Source organism: Saccostrea cucullata, unplaced genomic scaffold (genome assembly GCF_032062105.1).
Source record: "Saccostrea cucullata isolate Sc308-1 unplaced genomic scaffold, CSIRO_AGI_Scuc_v1 ctg2219, whole genome shotgun sequence".
Classification (NCBI taxonomy): domain Eukaryota; kingdom Metazoa; phylum Mollusca; class Bivalvia; order Ostreida; family Ostreidae; genus Saccostrea; species Saccostrea cuccullata.
Window position 1 is genome coordinate 399,837 of NW_026930392.1, and position 10,577 is coordinate 410,413.

Genomic DNA, 10,577 nt, shown 5'->3' on the forward strand with positions numbered 1-10,577 from the left:
TCGAAAATGTGAAAAGTTTACAGACAGACAGACAGACGGACGGACAGACGGACTACAGACAAAATGTGATCAGAAAAGCTCACTTGAGCCTTCGGCTCAGGTGAGCTAAAAAGCCTTCAACTAGGATATCAGCCAAATTCATGTATCTATACATGAATCCTATTCCATCAACTATCTACTTACAGAAATTTCATCTGCCTTGGACTGGAATCGATTGAGAATCATGCGACCCTCTATGTCCATACTGTGAATGAATACCACCTGATTCCAGTCAAAGTATTGAAGCATCTTCAACCAAACATCAGCCTGATGGAAGTAGGGTGGTACTGTACGCAGGAAGGTCTTGTGAACAGTCTGGAATAAGAGTGATTTAATGAGATCATGACCAAGACAATACATGTACATGTATGTGACATTCAAGTTTCTGAACACACCAGTAAATGTACAATGCTCTATGAACACATTTGCTAAATGCACTCTTTTTGTTACTTTTTTTTTAACTCATCTAACATGTCTAAGCTAAAGACTTGAGTGTCAGTGCACTTTTTGGATTCAAGTTTGATCAACCTGTCAAAAAAATTTCTTTTTAAAATTCTTCTTCAGAATCACTAGAACAATATCAACCAAATGTAAAGAATATCATTGGTAAGTTGGTTGAAGAATTTTTGAATCTGCACTACCTGAACATGCTGAAGATACAAGCACATTATCTGTGACTATTCAAATTAAAGTCCTCTTGATATTGAGAAAAAAAATCAGTTTTTATTTACCATTTTTACAGGCTGAATTATTTCTCTTCCTGCACAAATGAACAATTTAACACTACTATAATTTAATCCTACAATTAGGAATTCATAAGAAACATAAAAATGTTCCTAGTTCTTACCATGTCTGAGAATGAACTGTCTCTTGCTGATATACCAATGACTGGGATAGAGTAGAAGCCACAGGTATAGGACACAGAGATAGGAGGATTGTTGTCCGAATTCTCTGGCTTGCTAACAATAACTGTGTGAACGCCCTTAGATATAACAGCACTACACAAGTTCAAAGCAGATCGAATTGGATTAGCATCCATTTTGATGTAAAGCGCCTGAAATTCTATATCAGCCGGTAAGTCTTGGTTAGCTTTCCTTACAGCTTCTTCAAATGTTAGACCACTTTCATCTGTACTTACAATACCTGCCATTTTGAAGATGACCTTTCCTCCTGCGGACAGTATGAGACTTACATGTACAATAAGTACCAGAATCCTTATCTTGGCCATACTGAGCCTGAATGATCATCAACAGAGCAGAGGTCTTCTACAAAAAAAAAATAATAATAAATCCTGATATCCAGAAATATGCAGTTATCTCAGTTACATCTACAGTAAATGAACTGATCTGAAAATAGTGTAAATAACATAAGAATTAATAATAAAAGGTAGTCAGGATACAATATGTAGTGCACAAACTTCTGGCTAAAAGTGCAATATGTGTTTTCCATCTTCTCTATAAAGACCTGAAAGGCGAGACACTGGCAGGACCTTATTCTTTTAAGAGAAACTTGGACAGGCTTTCCCCTACATCTACCTCTTTTCACAAGCCTTCATGTTTTGATTCTGGAAAACGTGTAAAAATGTAGAACCCGTGACGGCCTACACTTCAACTCATCTCATATAAAATATGTCTGATTATCATAACAGATGTGTTAAATTATATATTTCAAATAAAATTAATACACACAACTGTCACAAGAAAAACTGACATATACCGTCAAACACGAAGGATTATAATTGTGAAGAGAAGAGGAATTACGTAAAGTCTGTCCACTTCTCAAAATAGAATAACAGGATAGGTCAATAGATAGTTTTGGATAGGCCTGAATTTAGCAAGAGTTACTTACCATTGGCCAGAATACTGGAGGTTAATTAACACAGTGATTTTTCCTCTTGTCTAACCAAATTTAAGAGGATGTAGCAGAAATATTTGCTGGAAAATCTTTATTAAATAATTTTTTAAATAAAGGAGGCTTCCAAAAATTTGTATCATTGTTTGTGAGGTTTTCCTTTGATCTCAGCCATTCATTTTTTCCTGATACATAACAGTTTTCCGTGATATATCTGTGATAGATCACACCACTGACCAGTAGCAAGAAATGAAAAAAAATCGTATTTTATTGCAATTTCATGTGCTTACATCATGTTACATGTACATGACATTAAATGAAAATGTGCACAATATTTTTTTCAAATAAAATAAAAAAGATGACATTTAATGCAAGAAAACACAATTGTTTTTTTTACTGTTCAAAGAAAGCCACTCGGGGTTAAAAATGAAAAAGTGCAATTACATGTATTAAATACCGAGCCTGGCTTCAAAATGCAGGTATTTTAACTCTCGGCATTTTCCCTGGAAGTTGCAATTTCACTTTCAGATAAAACGGCACTGTCGCACACCGAACTCAAATTTTCATCCTGAATATTTTCACACTCACTTGTTTTAAGCGTGGTTGTTTCACATTTAATTTTTTTCACGTTTGGGGGATTCAAAACTTCGGAAACACGCTCCTGTAGTGCTGAATTTGATCTTTTGTATTTTCTTACTGCCGTCTCTGACCTGTGACCGGTCCAAGACATGATTTCCTGCTCGTCGATCCCTGCGTGATATAACTGAGTAGCACAGGTCCTCTTGCCCGAGTGGTTGGTAAAGTTTCCCTTCAGTCCTGCTTTACCTGTGATTTCCTTCATCAGGCCCTTTAGTTTGTTAACTCCCAGTTCTTGTTCGCCATATCGCACCCATACAGGACCTGCGTCAGCTAAGGGACGGCGGTAAAAAGGTCCACCATTATTGAGAGCTTTGAGATAGGTACAATAGAAATCGGCAAGACACCATTCACCTGAAAAAAAAATAAGAAAACTTTAGTTTGAGGTGTACTATGTTTTCTGTAGCAAAGAATAAATGATCAAATGTCGAGAAGCAGTTTTTTTTCCAACTCTGTGTTTCAAAACGGAAATCAAAACTGGCACCTTGCGCATAATCGAACCCGGTAGCCTACATACTGTAGAAAATCAATATCTAAGGGGGATAACTCTTAAAACAAAACTTGTCGCTCTATTTCATTTTTCTTCTGTTCATTAATAATAGCGATTGCCGGACAAATAACTAAAAGCTTTGTAGATCTAGTACAGTACAATTTTAAAATATACTAATAGAAACAACTTACCTTCTTGGCAGTAATGTTTTAGATCTTTATTGGTAAGCTGCAGATGTTTCAGCCCCCCTTTGTAAGTCTTAGATAATCTGCCCGTAAATGGAATAAATTTTCCTTGCTCGTCTTGCCCAATTTCAAACTGGGAGCACTCCAGATTTCTGTGTTTGTCAAAGGCCCTCAAACCGAATATCTTACAGTTATAGAAGAAAACTGTGTACTGTAGAGCTTGAGAAGAGTGTGACCCGAATACTCTATTAGTCCAGATTTTTTCTTCATCTTCCGGCAACAGTGGATCAGCTTGTTTCACTTTGGTGCCTACGCCTTTTGATAACAATTCCTTCATACGGGCGTCCAAAACTTTACGGAAAACGGCAAAACGGTGGTCATGTTCATCAAGAAAATTCATATTATGAACGTTTTCCTCTCGCAAATGATGCAGTAATCCACAAACAATGAAGTAGAGAGTATGCGGGGGATATTCACTGCCGTCCTGTTTACGTACCTCCAACACAAAGCGTTGTAACTAGTAATTCAGCATTTCTGCGTTCATTTCTTTTATGTAACTTGAAGGTACATTATCTCGAGATGCGCGCCATTTATTAAACATTTCAACACACCATTTCGTATTTCTCTGCGTATTAGGATTTGTCTGAGAGTCAATCAGCTGCCGCAAATCATCATCTGACACAGCTTCAGCGAACCTTTGAATCTGTGATTCGTTAGGCCCAACACATTCAAAAGTTTCCATTTTCATGTCACCATCATTTTGATCTATTGAATTCTCCCACGAGAAAATGCCCAAGTCAAAATTTATAGTCTGAAAGTCCATAGGTGTAGAATCTTCTTCCTTGAGGTACACATCATTAAATTGTGAAATGTTTAGGTTTCCTAACTGGCCTACAGAATTTTCAATTTTGATTTCCGTTTCTACCGTATCTAAAAATTGGGATAACAAAAAATCGCAGCCGTCATCCATAGATGTCAATGTAGAAATATTCGAGAAAAACAGCGCCCTATACTTGCGAATCACGTGCTCTTTTTTCATTGGTCATGAAATGGTATGATGAAATATTAATAGAGCAGTGCGTGGGAATATACGCCTGGGAATATAGGCCCGTCAAGATGAACATGCCCTATGAACGTGATATATATTGATAGTATCATAGATCATGGTTATAACACAGTGCGTGAGAACAATGATACAAAACATATAGAGTACCTTTTAACTCTTGCATCTTCAGATATCTGACTCGGGGGGCAAGCCCCCTCGTCTGATATCTGAAGATACACTCGTTAAAAGGTACTCTATATATTAAAAACCGATGTACACAAAACGTTACATAGGATAGTTCACGCAGTGTGCGTTATCATAGCGAGCGCAGCGAGCGTCGCGAAGCGACGCTCGCGAAGCGAGCTCAATAGACTAACGTGTAAGAACAGAGGAAATTCGGAATGAAATCTGTACATACGTCAGGCAAATTTCTCTGTGCAACATTCCCAGAATTCCTGCACTACCCAATGTCCTTTGCGCGAATAAATCAAAAATAGTAAAAAAAATAAAGGAACATTGTTTCTTACCGAGAACTTAACGAAATGATTTTGCCTTGCCTTATTCAAAAAAATACCCCCATGTCACAACACTGGCCTTCACCTTGCCCTTCGGAAATGATACATATGACGTCACCGGAAACTTACGAATTTTGACGATATGCTAATTAAGTCATGTCGGTTGCTTCCGTGAAATAAATAAATAAATAAACAATAACTTAAAGCATAAAAAGCTTTCAGTTTGTAGAAATCTTTCAAAGAAACAAAAAATAACTCTGCAATGTTTTTCGACCAAAATTGTACTAGGTCTATACAGTACCTGGCCATAAGTCTGTCATAAAAATGGCTGCTGAAATATCAAAATTCAGGAAGCCATTTTTTTTTCTTTAGCGCTGGTAAATAAATCGCTCTATGCAAGCTGCTGTTGAATAGTTCCTTTCTATAGAGTGTATACAATAATTCTATGACGTCATTTTATAAAAGTGACGCAATATCTGTCAAATATTTAGCAACTGACAAGATGGCTACTAAAGGTAAACAAATGTCTACCCCTATGAAAAATGCGATAATAACTATGTCTGAGAGTGGATACACCCAACAGGACATAGCAGCTATTCTTTCTGTGAGCCAGTCTGGGATTTCCAAGTTTCTCAAGCGATACAAGACGCGCGGATCCAGCGAAAATAAGCATCGAAGCGGTCGACCAAGAAAAACTGATGTACGAGGAGATCGTAAGATACTTCGATGTGTGAAACTCAACAGACGGCAAACTTTGGGTGAAATAACTGATGAAGTGAACTCGAAGTTACCAAGTTCTATCTCTTCACGGACGGTAAGAAGACGTTTGCGATTTTTAAACTTTACAAGAAGGAAAACCAGGAAGACCCTTACAATTCGATCTGTAAACCGCACCCGCCGTGTAAATTGGTGTCGAGGGAAATTACATTGGACAGTGAATAATAATTGGAAAAAGGTGATTTTCAGCGACGAAACCCAGGTTGTGATTGACCAGAATAAGCGCGTTTACATCTGGAGAAGACCCGACGAAGTATGGCGACCAGAGTGTCTTGGCGTACGTGGAAACGGAAAGTACTCGGCGATGTTTTGGGGGTGTATTACTCACGAAGGAATCGGAACATTTACAGAGGTAGATGGGAATATTAATTCCCAAAAATACATTAACATTTTGGATACAAATTTATGGCCAGTTATTTTGCGCCATTTCCCGAATGGTGACTATTTATTTCAGGATGATAATGCACCGGTCCACTCCTCTAACGCAACAAAATCATGGAAAACTGAAAACGATATTAAATGTCTTATTTGGCCATCACAATCTCCAGATATCAATGTAATTGAAAACGTGTGGAGAACCATAAAAATACGTCTTCAGAGACAGGTACACAATATTCATAATCGTGAAGACCTCATCTTGAAAGTAAAGGAAATATGGTGGTCCTTGCCTCAGCACTACATTCAGCAGTCAGGGGCATAACTTAAACAAGTTATTTTCAAAAATAACTCAAATGAGTTATTTCTTTATCTCAATGAGTTACTTCTCTTTGCCATGACCTACTTTTTCCCAACCTTAATAACTCAAACACGTTATTTTTCCAAAATAGCTTCATAAAATAAATAACTTATTTAAGTTATTTTGTGTCATTCCTCACTAACTTCACACCCCGTGCACCAAAGGATTTTGCTCGTGCACCAAGACAAAAACAAATGTTTGACTAAATATAAACCTTGCTCAATGCAGAAAAAGTGTTCAGAGTCTTGGGAAAAGTCGGGAATTTTTTTTATTTAATGATAAAAATTGGACATATACACCATGTGGATAAAACCACAAAATAAGGAGTTAAATGCTGTTTATCTCCACCTCCTGACCAATTTTCCATTGGAGTCGGTGAACTCCATCTAGTATTACATAATGGAATCCCAAAATGCAATGCAAATTGGCAGGAAACACGAAATTTCCAAGAAATCAATGTCCAAGTAGGATATAAAAATAACTTATTTAAGTTACTTTTCAAAAAAAAAATTGTGTGTGTGAAATAATGTAAAATAACTCATTTGAGTTATTTTTAAAAATAACTTGTTTGAGTTATGCCCCTGACTGTTCAGAGTCTGTATGCTTCAATTCCAAGGCGAATTCGACAAGTTATTAAATCTAAGGGTCATGCAACTAAATACTAGAGATAAAAAGGTAAGTGCTTAATATTTATAGAATTTTTTTTATTTTTGAATTTTGCGTTCACGTTGTTCACGTTACGGGCATAATCATGTTATTCGCTTCGCGAATGGAATAAGTTTGACGTTGTACACGTTAACGTCATTTCTTGTATTAGAGGGATTCCAATGATGTTATACAGTTTATATTATTATTTTCGAATATTTAGTAGTATTGACTACTATTGCAGGAAATAAAATAATACGAGAGAGAGAGAGGTCCAATGCTAGATTCTTTAGATAATCGTTCACATATATGAAGAATGGGTGACGAATGAAATACCATGGATATATATATACAGAGACAACATTCTAAAATTTTATAAAAGGGGAGATTTTCAAAGGAAAAGGGTTCGTTTTAAATATATATGAAGAACAGGTAGCGAATCAAATAACATGAGTATATATATACAGACGCAACATTCTAAAAGCCTCTGAAAGGGGAGATTTTCCCCAGAAAAGGGTTTCTTTGGGGGTCATTCAGATAAAAAATGGGGCTCGGATCTTTTGGGGGGTTCATTCTTAAAATGATCATTTTACAAATGATCAAGGTAAATTATAGGGAGCGAATCAGATAACATGAGTATATACCGACGCAATTTTCCCCTTTTAATACTTTTCACATAAACTGAAGTATATAATACCACAAAAAGAGAAAATACATATTAAGTAAGTTTTAAGATACGCTATTAATTCCGTATGAACAGCAGACAATTAATTACAGGTAGTAAAATAAATGTTGCTATTTATTCCGTAAAATTTTATATCTAAATTTATATCATATACGGAATAAACACAATTTTATTTTCCCCTTTTAATGCTTTTCACGTAAACTGAAGTATATATTACCACAAAAAGAGGAAATACATATAAAGAAATTAGTTTTAAGATATGCTATTAATTCCGTATGAACAGCAGACAATTAATTAATTACAGGTAGTAAAATAAATGTTGCTATTTATTCCGTAAAATTTTATATCTAAATTTATATCATTTACGGAATAAACACAATTTTATTTTCCCCTTTTAATGCTTTTCACGTAAACTGAAGTATATAACACCACAAAGAGAAAATGCATATAAAGAAATTAGTTTTAAGATACGCTATTAATTCCGTATGAACGGCAGACAATTATCTAATTGCAGCTAGTAAAATAAATGTTGCTATTTATTCCGTAAAATTTTATATCTAAATTTATATCATTTACGGAATAAACACAATTTTTTTTTATTTAGCTTATTGATGCCTTAATGAGAAAATAAATAATTGAATAAAGTTTGTTATTTATTCCGTTAATTTTAATTGAAATTTATGGATACGGTCTAATTGACTCTCGTTCAAGGAAAAACAGAACTTGCGGCGGTATATACTCATGTTATTTGATTCGCTCCCTATAATTTACCTTGATCATTTGAAAAATGATCATTTTAAGAATGAAACCCCCAAAAAATTCCAAGCCCCATTTTTTATCTGTATGTCCCCCAAAGAAACCCTTTTCCGGGGAAAATTTCCCCTTTCAGAGGCTTTTAAGAATGTTACATCTGTATATATATACTCATGTTATTTGATTCGCTACCTGCTCTTCACATATATGATCGATACGGTCTACTTGACTCTCGTTCAAGGAAAAACAGAACTTGCGGCGGTATATACTCATGTTATTTGATTCGCTCCCTATAATATGCCTTGATCATTTGAGAAATGATCATTTTAAGTATGATCCCCCCAAAAAAAATCCAAGCCCCATTTTTTATCTGTATGTCCCCCAAAGAAACCCTTTTCCGGGGAAAATCTCCCCTTTCAGAGGCTTTTAGAATGTTGCGTCTGTATATATATACTCATGTTATTTGATTCGCTACCTGTTCTTCACAAATATATGATCGATACGGTCTAATTGACTCTCATGCAAGGAAAAACAGAACTTGCGTCGGTATATACTCATGTTATTTGATTCGCTCCCTATAATTTACCTTGATCATTTGAAAAATGATCATTTTAAGAATGTACCCCCCAAAAAAACCAAGCCCCATTTTTTATCCGAATGACCCCCAAAGAAACCCTTTTCCGGGGAAAATCTCTCCTTTCAGAGGCTTTTAGAATGTTGCGTCTGTATATATATACTCATGTTATTTGATTCGCTACCTTTTCGTCACATATATATGATCGATACGGTCTAATTGACTCTCATGCAAGGAAAAACAGAACTTGCGTCGGTATATACTCATGTTATTTGATTCGCTCCCTATAATTTGCCTTGATCATTTGAAAAATGATCATTTTAAGAATGTACCCCCCAAAAAAACCAAGCCCCATTTTTTATCCGAATGACCCCCAAAGAAACCCTTTTCCGGGGAAAATCTCCCCTTTCAGAGGCTTTTAGAATGTTGCGTCTGTATATATATACTCATGTTATTTGATTCGCTACCTGTTCTTCACATATATATGATCGATACGGTCTAATTGACTCTCATGCAACATGTGCAAGGAAAAACAGAACTTGCGTCGGTATATACTCATGTTATTTGATTCGCTCCCTATAATTTGCCTTGATCATTTGAGAAATGATCATTTTAAGTATGATCCCCCCCAAAAAACCAAGCCCCATTTTTAATCTGTATGTCCCCCAAAGAAACCCTTTTCCGGGGAAAATCTCCCCTTTCAGAGGCTTTTTAGAATGTTTCGTCAGTATATATATACTCATGTCATTTGATTCGCTACCTGTTCGTCACATATGTATGATCGATACGGTTCTTTCATTTTTTTTATACCTATTCCGTTATCATACAAGACAGAATTCTCCATTTATTCTCAATATATTTTATTTCCTTAAATCATTGATAATTTTTATTAACGAATGCCAAAACATGATTAAAATCATTCCCATACAGGTTTTGACGTTAACGTGTACAACGTCAAACTTATTCCATTCGCGAAGCGAATAACATGATTATGCCACGTTACGTTACGTCAGCCATTTTATGACAGACTTATGGCCAGGTACTGTAGTTTAAACCAGACGCTCGGCCGTTTCCGTAGGCTCCGACGAGCTCCGTGACGTCGTGTGACGTCACAGCTAGATGAGATGTCTCGTGCGACTTGATGTTTGAAGTGGCTGATCAATTTTTTAAGTGTTTTGATGGTACAACTGCGCTCGCCTCAACGGTCACACCGTAAAACATATTAAAAATTGTTATCAAAAATGCAACTTTAGCACCTTACAAAAACACCGATAATGGCAAATCAAATACAATCAGTTATGCACATGAAAGGTGAGTGTGTTTTACCAACAGAATCAATCTGTAATTGTATCCTTCACCTACATTTTCATCGAAGCCAATTTTATCCTCAGGAGCATTGCTGTTATGCGATTGGCTAGTCATTTATGACGAATTGTATGTCGATTTACCCAAAATACCAATAGGGGACTAAAAATCAACAAAACGACTGAGAACCAAGAATTATTCATCTTTTCATTTTATACTTATGCTGAAACGAATATGTATCATATATTAACTGTGTGTCAATACTGGCTCAAAACATTTAGAAATGTATGGAGGGTTAGCGGCAATACTTCCTATTACAGGTATACTTTATAGAGATATAC

At 35.8% G+C, this 10,577-nt stretch overlaps 2 protein-coding genes across 6 annotated transcripts in view; both read right to left on the minus strand.

The window, feature by feature from the left end:
- Positions 1-10,386, minus strand: part of LOC134228393 (glutamate [NMDA] receptor subunit 1-like) — a 59,688-nt gene extending 49,302 nt beyond the window's left edge. For 4 of the 5 annotated variants that reach the window (XR_009983986.1, XR_009983985.1, XM_062710042.1 and 1 more), the window contains exons 1-3: positions 10,294-10,386; positions 887-1,304; positions 184-354 (exon numbers count right to left, since the gene is read on the minus strand). Coding sequence is in view for 3 of the 5 variants with exons in the window: in XM_062710042.1 (XP_062566026.1) it covers positions 184-354; positions 887-1,267 (552 nt within the window). In the remaining 2 variants the exon portion in view is untranslated. The other variant, XM_062710043.1, reaches the window with a different exon arrangement.
- On the minus strand, positions 2,296-3,713 carry LOC134228386 (uncharacterized). Its single transcript, XM_062710034.1, has 2 exons — positions 3,208-3,713; positions 2,296-2,880 (listed from the first exon to the last, which is right to left on the minus strand). Exons 1-2 carry the CDS (start codon positions 3,599-3,601, stop codon positions 2,375-2,377), a joined length of 900 nt encoding a protein of 299 aa, XP_062566018.1. The 5' UTR covers positions 3,602-3,713; the 3' UTR covers positions 2,296-2,374.
- Positions 10,387-10,577: the final 191 nt, after the last annotated feature.

What these genes read in the sequence shown, in the direction of transcription:
- LOC134228386 (XM_062710034.1), bottom strand. Translation starts at nt 3,601, where the DNA reads ATGAATTTTCTTGATGAACATGACCACCGTTTTGCCGTTTTCCGTAAA. An exon ending in AAAACATTACTGCCAAGAAG is followed by an intron (nt 2,881 to 3,207) that starts GTAAGTTGTTTC and finishes TTTTTTTTTCAG; the next exon opens with GTGAATGGTGTCTTGCCGAT.